A 14824-nucleotide genomic window follows, 5' to 3' on the forward strand; every position below is an offset into this window, starting at 1 on the left:
TTCAGCTCAGGTGATAATCCCAGGGTCCTGGGATCGAGTTCCGCATCAGGCTCCTTGCTCAGCAGGGAGCCTGCTTCTCCCTCTGCCTGCCGCTCCCCCTGCTTGTGCTCGCTCTCTCTCTGGCTAATAAATAAAATCTTTAAAAAATAAAAACATAAAAGTTTATGGGGTGAATTGTCCAAGTCAGAACTATTTCAAGATCATTCTGGTAGTAGTGAAAGGCTAGATTGAAAAACTACAAAGGTCTGAAAGCCCATTAGAAGGCTCTAATAATAATACAAGGAAGAAAGAAAATCTGAAATAACATAGTAGCAAGGAGATGTAGATAAGGGGGTGGATTAAAGAGCCAACTATGAGGAAGTGCCTTCAAAAATCAAAGTAGCTGAAGAAGCTGAAGAAGACAGCAAGGTTCCTGACTTAACTGGTAAGGTGGTTGATCATACCATTCACTCTATCAAGGAATATAAGAGAAACTAAGGCTAGTATGAAAGGATTCCTGTTTTGGCCCTCTTAAGCTTGAGAAATCCAAAGACAATCCAAGAAGAGATCCATTCGGAACAATCTAGAGCTCAGAAGAGATGTCAAGGCACAAGAAAAGATAAATCAGTGTAAAGATGGTAGGAGAAGTGACTAGGAACTTTATGATTGCTCAGGGAGTATATGTAAAGGGAGAAAAGGGCCTGGAATATAACCTCAAAGAATTCCCAACATTTTATGTGGTGAGCATAACCAAGGAATATATAAGGGAGACTAATGACAGATAAGTAGGAAGAAAATCAGGAGTTATTCACAAAGCCACAGGCTAAGAATGAAGAGGGAAGGAAGATGCCAACTATCAAACGGAGCAAAAAGTTCAAGGCTGAGTTTATTTCCCATGACAAAAAGGAGTGGGAATTGTTCATTGTCATTTTTCTATACTTTCTGCTAAATGTTCGTCATCTATCACTTCCCTTATGCCTCAAAACAAAAATCTGTCAAGTAGGTATTAAAATTCCCATTTTACTGACAGGAAATGGCAAATGATTTAGGAGATTAAATAATGTGAAGGTAGTTTTTTTAATATAGATAAGAGCCAGGTCAGCCTGTTTCTAAAACCTATACTCTTTCTACTGCATTTTTCAGACACAGATGATAGAAAACAGAGTACAGTGCAATTGTGAGGTGAAACCTTAGCTAAAGCTGAAGATGACAACAATGTATAAATTACTCTTTTACAAGCTTTGTTGTAAAGAGGAAAGACAACACATTCCAGGGATTACTTTAGACCACTAATTCAACTGCAATTTAACATGTATTGTTAAAGCTATTTTTTCCTGTACTTCTGGTCCTTGAGCAAAGTAGCATTCAAATCTTTTTTTTTTTTTTAAGATTTTATTTATTTATTTGACAGAGAGAGACACAGCGAGAGAAGGAACACAAGCAGGGGGAGTGGGAGAAGGAGAAGCAGGCTTCCCCACAGAGCAGGGAGCCCGATGCGGGGCTCGATCCCAGGACCCTGGGATCGTGACCCAAGCCGAAGGCAGACGCCCAACGACTGAGCCACCCAGGTGCCCCAGTAGCATTCAAATCTTGACAGTGAAAGTGATGTACAGTGAGTTCAATCTTCTTCAACATTATCCTGGATAAAAAAACTTGTCACACACCAACAGACAAGCTCCTGTTAATATCACTGACAGTACATAACAAATCTATTTTTAAGATCTTTAAAAATGTTATAGAAGTACCAAAAAGTAATTCAAGGAGTTTTCTGGTTTAAAAAAAGTGGGTTGGCTCCAAGAATTTAACTATTCTCCCTTTCACCCCAATAAAATGAAAAAGAAACTGAAAAAGTAGGAGGTATTGATAGGCATCATTACCTTAGATGAATCTCAAAGGCATGCTAAATGAAAGAAGCCAGTTTCAAAAGGTTACATTTGGTATAATTCCATTCATGACATTCTAGAAGATGAACTATGGGTGTGGGAAAGAGATCAGCGGTTGCCAGGGTTATGGATGGGGAAATGGGGAGTACAAAGGAGTAGGATAAGGGAGTTTTGGGGGGGCTGATGGTACTGATCTGTATCCTATGATGGTTAATCTATACATTAAGTTAAAATGCACAGAAATACACATGACAAGAAAAAAGTAAAGTTTACTGTGTGATCATCTAAAACAATTTTTAAAGACATGGGCCCAAAATGATAGAGTTGGGGGGGGGGGAAGAAAAGTGATTTCTGCAGATTTCTAGAAAACAGCAAATGCGGTATGACTGAGCAGGACAGAGGGGCTCTAAAGGGGACACCAGTGAGAAGCATGCTCATTGGTCCACAGTCCCGGAGAAGCTCAGACTTGGACATAAAAGTTACAGCAAGAAGGAATAGGCCTGAAAATGACTAGCTGAAAATTATATACAACAGAATGGTCAGATCCAAAGACCTCCATCCTATCTCCTCAGCCAAACAAAGACAATCTCTCACCTCCATCACTGTCTCCACTTTTATCTGGATAGAGTAATGGAAGACAACCAGGTAGAAGGGATATGCAGAGGGACGGGTATACAGAAATATGCATAAAGTAGAAAACAGAAGGTGAGGTGGAGGACAAGGCAGAAGCAGTTAAAGGCAGGAGAAAAGCAGACCCTCCTTGACCCCTTCCTACTGCAGAAGACCAGAGAATTCCCTAGAGAAACTGAACAGCCCCAAGAAAAGGCCTTCAGTCAAATGACTGGCTCTGTGACAATCATTCTCTAATGCAGTACTTCTCAAAATTTGGTCCACCTACAGTTGTTGACCTGCCAACTCTTTATTACTTGTCTAACTTTTTTATCATGAACAGGAACAAATAATTCACTGAGTGGCATTTTTGAGTAGCACTGTGCTAGTGAAGCTTATCACTTGTCAAGCACTGGCACAAAAAGCTTTCAATTAGTTTTTTGGGGGGCCATTCATATATGACAGATTGTCAAGAATAGCCAGAAATACAAAGAAAGTCACCTACATGAACAAGAGAAAAAAACCTAAAATTTAAAATAGCAACAACAAAAATCGATGCTAATAGAGGAAAGAAAAGCATATATGTCCCCAGAAAAACATTTTATCTGTGAACTAAGACGACTATATTTCAGAAACAGAATAGAAATAAAAGAAGGCTTAGAAATTAGAATACTTTTTAAATATACAAAAAATTTAACAGAAGATAATGCTGGAAGATCAAAATGAAGAAATCTTCTAGAAAGCACAAACACAATAGTGTCTAAACAACTGGAGAAAAAGAGAAGAAAATTAAGCATCAGTCTAGGCGGTCCAAGATCTGATTAGGACAGAATCCAATTTCTCAAAAGTAACAGTGAAACCTAGAAGAGGGTGGAGCAATAGCTTCAAAATCCTGAGGGAAAATTAGTTTATTTGTATAGGTAGTCAAACTATCAATGAAATTGTGAGAACGGAATAAAGGCATTTTAGACATGTAAGGACTCAGAAAACTGGCCTCTCATATACACCTCTTGGGAAGCTTTAAGTGCTTTAGGAAGTGCTCCAGTAAACTAGAGAATAAACCAGGAAACAGATCCAACACAGAAGGGTGACAAGAGGAGGTCATGGGATAATGGCTGTGTAACTGGCCAAGAGAACGACAGTAAAGATGGGCCTAGAAGGACAAATACAGAATAGACCACCCTAGTAAAAACAGGGAATCAGATTATCTGATATTTGGGGACAAAAACCCTTCAAAACTATTGATGAGAACATGATGGACCTGAAAGAGAAACTGAACAAAGTTTAAGATAGGCTTCCAGAAAGTTATGTGTTAAAAATGAGGCAATTACTAATTCTAGGCAAAATAAAATGATGAAAAATGTAATCATGGTGCATTGCTTTGTTCTATAGTCATAATTAAACAATAGCTACTGTATTTACTAAATATAACTATAATAACATAATGGGAGAAAAGGAGGTAGGTAACACAAAGAGCTAAATCCTCAGGTAACACTATCAAGAAGATAATAATGCCTAAAACTGTTAAATCAAGCAATAGTATAATAGTCATATTATTTTATTATTTAGATATACTAAAACAAATACCAAAAGAAACTTTTGACTCAAAGTAATTATCTCTGAAAGTTAAAGTTGGGACAGGGAGGGACGCCTGGGTGGCTCAGTCAGTTGAGTGTCTGCCTTCGGCTCGGGTCATGATCCCAGAGTCCTGGGATCCAGCCCCACCATCGGGCTCCTTGCTTGATGGGGAGCCTGCTTCTCCCTCTGCCTTCCACTCCATCTACTTGTGTGCTCATGCTCTCTCTCTCTCTGACAAATGGATATGTAAAATCTTAAAAAAAAAAAGTTGGGACAGGGAGATTGTTTTTTAAGTGTGTATACTCGTTACTTTGATAAGATGTAAATTTATATATTTACGAATAGATAAAAGCAAATAAGGTCACCATGGTCTGATTTGATTTTAGACGTATTTATTTTGAAATTTCAAATGACATAGGGGAAATATGATTTATATTTATTAAATGGGGCATGGGCTAAAGAAAAAAAAAAAAGCTCTAACACTTGACTAGATCATCCAAACTCTACAACAAACATTTATGCATCAAATGTCTTCTTGGAACAGCACTTCCTTACTCCCTCCACCTTCCCCTCAAAATAACCGTGTTCACAAAGAACAAAACTTTTCATCTTAATCAACAAAGGACCATGCAATAATTCTAAGGCAGTGTGTCCATGAAGATAAGAGGTGAGCAGGCTCACCAGCATTGATTAACCCTACAGTCAGCGGTTCCTCTTTCCTGGTCTGGTTTTTCATTTCCTGTATGCCCTGCCCTCCTCATTATTTTCATTATCCTTGCTTCTCTACCAGTTCTTCCTTTTCTATTTATCAGACATCTCCTTGATCTAATACCAAATTTAGCCCATCAGCCTATAATTCAGGTGACAATCTGACCACCTCCTGGTAAGAGATGTTTCTCAGTAATACAGACAAATCTTGCAGTTAATGCTGTCAAAGTGATTAACACATACACATATTGGCAATCAAATCTAGACATGGAAATGTTAAAACTTGGGACTTATTGACCTTGAGCTAAAATTTAGTGTTCAACATTAGCAAAAACACTGGGCATTATTATTTTAGCAAGACACTTGAACACAGCAAAATTAATTTTGTTCATTTTTATTAATACAGAACATACTAGCAGAACATTATCTTTAAATATAATCAAGGTTACAAATCAACTGTTACTAACTAATAAACAAAAATATTCACTTGACTCTCCTCTTGAGTAATTCTCCATTAGGTAGTAGTTATTTTTCCCATTTTATTTTTAACTGCCTTATGATTTCAATGAAATTTCTTAGCTCTTACTTATTAAATAATTCCTTCAATTGGGAAACTTCATATATCAAAATACTTCCTGTAAGTCAATGCATTCTTCAATGCCTTCTACTTAACCTAAATGCAATAAAATGCAATATGATTCTCTGAAAGTTGAATATGACATCAATATTTCCAAAAGATGAGCATAAAACCCATAAGAAAGAAATGTTTTCCTCCCCCCACCATGCTTCACATAGGCCATCTGAATGTTCCACATTCTTCATAATTAGTAACAGGAATCCCTCAGAGCTCAAATGGCAGGAGACCGGAAGGGAATTAGGCCATCAATGAACTTGTAAAATAGATAAAACTCCAAATATATTTTAAGATTCTGTCTTCACCACAGATGAGAAAGTGTTGGAAAGGTTTTCAATTTTTCTTTAGCGGCACCTTTGGTCGCCTAATCAGAAAAAGAGATTCAGGATGGCAGTCCTCCTTAAACAACATAAACTCAACCTGGAAAGACTGGCAAAAACCTTTCCCCCCAATGATGTATCCCAGAAAATAAACTGCCATGTGCAAGAGGGTCAATTATCAGAATAAATAACAATATTCTGAAGGACTGACAAAACAAAGGATATTTTTAGACAAAGAATACCCTATGCACTCAGAAACTTCAGGATAATCATACAGTAAGTACCTCATGCAAGTAATATTCTACCAGTTAAAAGTCATTATGAACTATAAGTTCTTTTAACTGAATTTCATATTATACAAAACTTACAAAGTGTGGCACATTTCTATTAACCATTACATTATTTTTGTTTTTTTTTAAAAAACATATATTAATCAAAACTGATACATTACCCAGACATTTTGATTTAAAATATAACTGAAGGAAGTCATTACAAACTCTGAATAAAAAGCTATTCTTCTATACAAACATGAGTTATTTTAGTAAAAAAAAAAAGGCAATTTCAATGCAATTAAGCCATCTCTGATTAAGACATACATTTTCATGCATGTGAAAAAATAAGTTTACATTCAAGAATAAGTTCCATAGCAAACAAATTACGGCATTTATTCAATAAGGAATATTAAAATAATTCCAGTTAATAGAAAATAAAATAAATTCAACCATATATATATTATAATTTATCATGTGCATACTGTAAAATCTCCAGAATTTAATTAGGAAATTTAAAGAATTTATTTTTAAAGTATGTTTTAGGAAAAACCAACCAAAATAATTGGTACCTTAAGTAAAGAGAATGTACATACACATCCACATTTGACCTATATACAAAAATTGAATGAATATAGAAGAAATGAAGGTTACTGTTTTCTAAAATTTCCACAATATAACATTAGTACTTAAATCAAAACTTACCTGCAAAATAAAAACAGCTTGAGGTATTTCCAATGCTGAAGCAAATTTCTGAATGTTAAATACCACAGAATGAAAACAGTCTCCTTTGAACATTTACATCTGGTTTATAGTTGAGGCAGAAGATGAAGGTCTGCCAAGTTTTCCCATCTCACCTATATTCTTGTATCCCTTATGAAGTATAAGCTTCAAGGGAAATGATCACATGTAAAAACTTATCAAGTGAGCTGGGGTTCCTGACTGCAACATCTTAACCAAATGGAAAAAGGAATTTTAAATTCTCCCACCTGAGACCCACCTGACCTCTTCAGACATGACCATTAATTCCTACGCTAGACAAGAATAAGTATGCCCTTGTCCATTGAAATCAAAGCTAAACTTGACAAAGAACCGTACTGGATAAATTGAATACATGAACCACCTCAACAAAGATGGTACTTTAAGCCTTTACACATGACACATGAAAATGATGAAGTGTTTTATTTAATTTGGTCTTTCTTCATCGTTTTATAACTCTGAATCCTGCAAGGTTAGCAAGTCATTATATTCATACATCTTGTAATCCCTTTCTTCACAACAGGCACACATATACAGCATCATATGTCAATATAATATTATCAACACAGCATAAACATTTAAGCAGTAGATGCATTTCACAGGAAAGAGGCTCTATGCATCATATGGCCTGACCCAACAAAAAGCAAACAGTAGAATGCCATTTCAGCAGTTACAGTGTTGATATGATCAATGTAGTTAATTTGTTTCATACCCGTCATATATTTCCATAAGACATCCATAAAGAAGCAAAGGACAAAAACTGCTTTTTTAAAAAAAAAGTTATGTGCCAACTTCAAAAATGACATACTAACCAGATATCGGCATTCGAAAGCTAGGTTGAATAGGACTGGCCTTGATGCACATGCAGTAAATTTGTTTTCAGAATATAAAATTAAATGGTAATGTCAGCAGTATTACTACTGTTTCTATATTTATGATTAATTACTAGCAGTACAACTCCCAGAAGAAAGGAGATGGATCCAATAGCGATGTAAGCAATCCCCAAAAATGGATTTTTTCCTCCCATCCATGAGATAGTGCTCAAGATCATCCGTTTTCGTCCATCAAAAGAATGTACAGGGTAATCTGAAGAGTGTATAGGAAGACTTTTCCATGTCTAGTCAATTTTTAAAATACAACTTAAAAATCTGGCATTTAATTGCTTGTAATTCACTGGTATAATTCTATAACAACAGGCACCTTACTCACATTTTCTGAATCACAAAATAACTATATAATTATTACCTTGAAGCACTGATTTAGCAAGTTAAACATTAGTAGTAAAAACAATACAGTTTACAAGTAAAAACAACCAAATTCAAACTAAGGGTTATATGGTTTGTCAGGTACTTTTACTCTCATTACACAGTAGGGGCAAAAGGCCACAAAGAAATGTAATGTAAAACAAGTATTTCAGATGAACAGCAATAAAACCCATAAAGGAAGAGGAGATTGACAGACCAGAAGAAAAAGGAAGAATGAAGAGACTGGAGGTCTCTGTGAGCTCAAAGAGCATGAACGAGAGAGTAATTATGAGAATATGAGAGGACTCTGAGCACAAGGTCAAAGAGTATGATACTGAAGTTTTAACTTGCTGATTCGGAGCAACAACAAAACTCATGGTGTGATACAGAGCTGATGGCTGAAACAGAGTAGAAGTGAAGGGTGGAGTGTTAAAGAGATTAAAGAAATGGGACACCATTATACTGGATAAACTATCTACATGGACCAATTCTAAGATTTTGGCGAGAATTAGGGCAGAGAAGACAGAACTAAATCCCTACATGAAAGGTTTACAACCTTTTCAAAAGCACCTTCTGAATCAAGTTTAGGCCCCATCTGTTCCTCTAGCTTCTGCAATTTTCCATCCCCACAGATGGACCCTATTACTCCAAACAGCAGGCTCTGACAGTTTCTTAAATCATTCCTAACCTGAACCAGGAATGACTATAATAAGAGTTCTAACTAATAAAACACTCTGGGGGACAAAGTATCAAATCACCCATCTAGCCTCTCTCTGTATCCCAACCCCCCCAAATGGGCTTCTGTCTTAATTCTAATATCTAGGTTCCCACCTCATATGTAATTTTTGTAACTACCCTTGATGCTTTGCAGACCAAAATCCCAGTCTCATCAATCTTTGAGAGCCTACATTCCTCCTGACAGTTCTCTTCTCAATGCCTGGGATGCAAATAGTCTGTTAACTAAGACAAAGTACTGAGTACTCCAAAGACTTCCCTTTATTATACTCTCAGGCTTGTATATGCCCTTATACCTTACTAGATCTTTTGGATGCTAACTGTGATAGCGTTGCCTTCTACTTTGGCAGTAGCCTCAGGATAATGTTCTATCTATCAGGACTTCAACTGGATCTGTCTGTGTAAAACTGCTCCCATGCGGGCCTAGGTTCCAAAACTTTGGCTATTTTTAGCCTGTCACCATCAGGTCTTATTCAGTTGCATACTCGGGTGCAAAATCAAGAGATTAAGATCCAAAAAGACATTTCTTTTGAAATTAGGTCTATTAATTTAACCATTTGCTAATGCATTATAAAACTGAAACTATACATTTATGGCTAATTTGGATTATGAAAACTCAAAAATGCAAAGATCATTAGCAAACATTCAAATGCTAATATTTGAGAAACTTTTTTTCATTCATGATATATGTAAGCAGTGGGCTACAGATTAAAAAATATAAGGACTGTGTTTAGAATAAAAGGTAGTGTCCAATATTTCCAGCTAAGGAAGACTTTGTATCCAGGCCAATGTGGCTTGGTCTGACTACTTGAGTAAAGTAGCTAGGGATACAGCCCGTAACAGTTTCAGTGGCTGACAGTAAAGTCATGGCCTTTGGAGGCAATAGCTTGATTATGAACCCCAACTCTTCTACTTATTACCTGTACAACCTTGGGTAAGTTACTTAAATGCTCTATGTTCCTGTATTCTTATCTATGACATGGAGATGATACCCATCTCATAATGCTTCAGTTAAATAAAACAATGCACGGACAGTACTTAGTACAATGTTAATATATAATTAGAATGAAATAAATGATATTAATAAGCACTGAAAAGTACACCTGAATTATTAATGTGGAATAATACAGCCAATGATAAAAATGTTTTGGTACTATGAATGGAACAATAGTTATAAACAATTACGTTGATATGAACTAACATCCACTGATTTTTAATATCTAAAAATATATATTAAAACAGCCCACTACCACCAATGCTTATTTAGCATCAACTTATGCTTACCAGCCTTTGAATTAAGCTCAATTACCTCCATTGTAGAAATATTTAGCTTAATAATAAACCGAAAACCAGCATCTTAAATAATGTTACCAAATAATATGCTTGAATCCTAGTACAAAGTATATCAAAATTTAAGACTTCTGGAAGATAGGGCGCCTGGGTGGCTCAGTCGGTTGAGCGGCTGCCTTCGGCTCAGGTCGTGATCCTGGAGTCCCGGGATCGAGTCCCGCATCGGGCTCCCTGCTCGGCGGGGAGTCTGCTTCTCCCTCTGACCCTCTTCCCTCTCATGCTCTCTGTCTCTCATTCTCTCTCTCTCAAATAAATAAATAAAATCTTTAAAAAAAAAAAAAAAGACTTCTGGAAGATAAAAATGAAAAGATACTTTCTCATATATACACACATACTCTTATAAAAATGCAGAGATCAAAACTAAAACAGAGTTATCATCTCACATAACTGAGATAAGGCTGAACTACACTCCTTTCAAATTCTGTGAATCTGTGCACATGGCGAAAAAAGGATACTGTACGTGATATTCAAATAGTATCGTCCAGCTGGTAATGTTGGATGTAAATCACTTTTCCGTTCTATAAGACGATACAACTTACGAAAAGTAGGTAATGCTGCAGTACGCATCCAAACAATAAAATCCTCATTTATGAACCCATTATTATCTGGTTCAGAATCCAGCATGTACACTGGTTTAACCCAGTTTACTGGCTTTGTTGTACCTTAAAAAAAAAGGGGGTGAGGGGAGGGAACAAAATATTCAATTCTATTAAGAGTTTCACTGAAAATTCACTCAAATAAAACAAAAATATACAATATACAATTTGAGTATTTTTCGTATTTTCAAAGGTATAAATATATTCTAAGAAAGTCTTAAAATCTAGAGACAAACCAATTCCTCATGTAACAAAAAATCAAAAAGATTTGATGACTACCTCCATTAGGAAAATACTAAAAGTATGCCCTTGAGTATATACCAAAAAGCAGCACTGTGAAACTGAGGCACAGAATCAAAAATAAATTTTAATTTATAACTATAATAAAAAATTGGGTCTGTTCAAAACAAATTTGCCTGCAGTTTTATTTATTTTTTATTTATTTATTTTTTAAAGATTTTATTTATTTGACAGAGAGATAACATGCAGAGGGAGAGAGAGGGAGAAGCAGGCTCCCTGCTGAGCAAGGAGCCTGATGTGGGACTCGATCCCAGGACCCCGGGATCATGACCCGGACCGAAGGCAGCCGCTTAACCGACTGAGCCACCCAGGCGTCCCTTGCCTACAGTTTTAAAAGATAATGGCTGAGAGGCGCCTGGGTGGCTCAGTCGGTTAAGCCGCTGCCTTCGGCTCAGGTCATGATCCCAGGGTCCTGGGATCGAGCCCCGCATCGGGCTCCCTGCTCTGCGGAGAGCCTGCTTCTCCCTCTCCCTCTGCCTGCCACTCTGCCTACTTGTGCCCTCTCTCTATCTCTGTCAAATAAATAAAATCTTTAAAAAAAAAAAAAAGACAATGGCTGAAATGCTTATAAGAAAATACTAGAAAAATTCAAGATTAGAAGTACATATACATTTCCTTTAGAATTTCAGTACATTAGAACATACAACATATTTTACCTAAATCGGTATGAAGTTAAGAAAAGTTGTTTTTTAAAAAAGCATAAACATTTTTAAGATTCTAAAGATAGAAAATTTTAGGTACTTCATTAAAACTCCTAGCTTATATCACGTTTTAAAGAAATATTAGTAAATTTTACCTTTGAATCGTTCTTTTAGACTTTCTCCTCCAGGGGGATTCCGGAATTTCACATTTTTATCTGTCCACCAAGCAATACCTTTCTTTTTCAAAGGAATAGGTGTAGGATAAGATTCATTGCCAACAAGAAACAATTCTAATGTATCTAAATACAAAGAAGAAGAAACTGTAAAATACTGAAGATCCATAGCACCTACTGTACTCTATGAGAAATAAGGATCTGGTATCTGCCCCCAAAAGTGTCTGTAACAGAGTAGGCAGGCATATAATGTACATTTGCTCTTGATTTACTTATATGTGAATTATCTATGGTAACTTTATCATCCTAGATGGACTTCTCTTTCCTCAATACAGTTAGAGATCACTTCTCCTACATGGCTAACTGATATGTAATAAGGTCAAATGTTTTAATATTAACCCAAATAAAATAATTTGCAGGGTAAATCTGCTTCTCCTCCTTTCCTTTAAAAAACACATTCTTAAATAGTTTCTGGTTTATGCATTTCTCTATCTGTACTGTCCAATATGGTAGCCACTAGCTACATGGCTACAGAGCCACTGAAATTATGGCTGGTCTAAATGAATATGTTTTGTAAGTATATATTTCAGAAATAAAAAACTCAATACAAAAAAACAGATACAAAATATCTTACTCATAAATTTTATATACTGAGTATCATTTATAGGTAAAAAGGTAGTATTTGGATTCAATAAAATATATTATTAAAATTAATTTCACTTGCTTTTGTTTTTAATGTGACTATTAGAAAATGTTAACATACATACATGTCTCACATTGATGATTTACATTATATGAATATCAGACAGTGCTGCTTTAAATGATCAACTATAGCTTCTTTGTACTGGTATAAACATTCAGAGTTGGTGGAACAGGCAGCCTGGCTTTTATTTTATAATATATGAAATATGAAGGCTAGCAGAATGTCTCTGCTTTTTCTTCCCAGAGAGAGATTCATTCTTAAAATACAAGAATTCTCAAAAAAAAGTCACAAAACATTATAACATCCCATTAAATAATTAATTGATATATTTATTTTAAAGTTGCTCCGGGCACCTGAGTGGCTCAGTCAGGTAAGCATCCGACTCCTGGTTTTGTCTCAGCTCATGATCTCATGGGTCGTGAGATGGAGCCCCATGTGGAGTTGGGCTCTGTGCTAAGCATGGAGTCTGCCTGAAGATTCTCTCCCTCTGCCCCTCCCCCCACTTGCATATGCACACGTATACTTGCGTGCACTCTCTCTCAAATAAATAAATCTTTAAAAATAAAAAAAAGTTCAATTTCTCAACTTCATTCATGTTTATTAGACTATCAATATCAATAAATTATACAAATTTTCCAATTTATATATGTTTATAATCTGTATCTTTGTTTCTATCTGTATCATACCATTAAACATGCTGTTGGCAATAGCTCCACAAGGAGCAATTGGTTTGTCTTCATTTCTTCGATAAGGCTCACATTCCTTACTGGGATTCTAATGTTTAGAAGGAAAAGAAGAGAAAAATTATCACATAGGCCTCTGGGAGACCTATAAGCTACCCATAATTACTGATTAAAAATTCAATCCCTGTATGTGTCTCACTTGCAGTGCATACAGAATAAGTCTGTATTGTAAAGACTATAACACCACATTTAAATACTCAAATTATTTCTTAACATCACCATATTACCTTTTTATGTAACCCTTCCTTGCAAATATTTTGTCATACAGGCATATATCAAATTGACTTTTTAAAAATTTTCGTATCAACACAAAAATCATATCACGAAGAGTTTTCTGCTCAAGAAAAATTAAGAAGCAGTCTTGTCAATCCAGTTGTGACATAATAAAAGGAATCTTCAACTGAAAGTAGACTGGAGGCTCTAGTTCCACCTATGTACTATGTAACTTTGGGCAAGTCTCTTGATTTACCCGGGCTTCCCTTAGAAAATGAACATGTTCAACTAGATAATCTCAAATTGTGTAATTCTGGGTTAATCCCATGGTCCCATGTCAAAGGAAAGAAGGAGGGAGGGTGAGGTTTTAAATATAAATAAACTCTCAGTAGGGCAAATATATTCTAGCCACTGAATTCTTCAGGAAGTTTTACAAGAAAGGAAAATATTATTTATTACCTATGCACCAGAGATCCTGAACTAAGCAATGCTAGATATTTTTCAGTAACTGGTTTAGGAACGCCATTTACTGAGTACCTAATAAACCATGTATCCTGCAAGGTGCTAGACACAGAAAAAATAAATAAAGTAAGCAGCTCACAGTGTAATAGAGGAAATAGATCCATATACAACAATTATATGAAAATAAGACCCATGATGAAGGTGTCTATATTCATCCAACACGTATTTATTAAATACCTTCCATGTGCTAAGCACTGGCAAGGTGCTTGGTATATGGTGATTAAAATGCTCCTTGCCTTCATGAGCTTACAGTATAATCGGGAAAACAGAAGACAAATAAGTAAATATATAATTACAAATTGCAGTAGGTGTATGAAAGTGGTGTGCCAAGTAATTAATGGGGGATGGCAAAATAAATTACTTGAGAATCTATGATAAGGAAAACTTTGTTCTGGAGGTGGTATCACATAAGTTAAGACCTAAAAAAGAATAGGAGACAAGCATGTGACAAGCAGGCAGAAGAGGGTTTTAAGCAGAGAGAATAATACACGTCACTGAGAAAGAACTTGTTATTTATGAGAAGGTAAAATTGGAATGTAGTTAGAGTATGGGAACAAGCAGAATGACATATGGTAACACTGGAGAATTATGCATAGTTCAGATCATCCTGAGATTTTACTTCAAATGTTAGGAGACCACTGAAAGATTATTTAAGTGGTATTTACATTTTTTTAAAAGATCACTATAGGGGTGCCTGGGTGGCTCAGTTGGTTGAGCATCTGCCTTTGGCTCAGGTCATGACCCCAGGGTCCTGGGATTGGGTTCTGGGACTGAGCCCGGCATTGGGCTCTCTGCTCAGCAGGAAACCTGCTTCTCCCTCTCCCTCTGCCCCTCCTCCAGCTTGTACTCTCTCTTGCTCACTCAC

The 14824-nt window shown here is 36.0% G+C and overlaps 1 protein-coding gene across 1 annotated transcript in view; it reads right to left on the reverse strand.

Annotated features, from left to right (window-relative positions):
• Positions 1-5135: 5135 nt before the first annotated feature.
• TMEM30A (transmembrane protein 30A) overlaps positions 5136-14824 on the reverse strand; it is a 33549-nt gene continuing 23860 nt past the window's right edge. The window contains 4 exon segments of the mRNA XM_034991580.1: positions 5136-7825; positions 10524-10730; positions 11761-11904; positions 13168-13255. Of these exon segments, the coding sequence (XP_034847471.1) occupies positions 7632-7825; positions 10524-10730; positions 11761-11904; positions 13168-13255 (633 nt within the window). The 3' untranslated portion in view covers positions 5136-7631.

The sequence above is a fragment of the Mirounga leonina genome, unplaced genomic scaffold (genome assembly GCF_011800145.1).
Source record: "Mirounga leonina isolate KUSES-001 unplaced genomic scaffold, KU_Mleo_1.0 Mir_53, whole genome shotgun sequence".
In the NCBI taxonomy this organism is placed as follows: Eukaryota; Metazoa; Chordata; class Mammalia; order Carnivora; family Phocidae; genus Mirounga; species Mirounga leonina.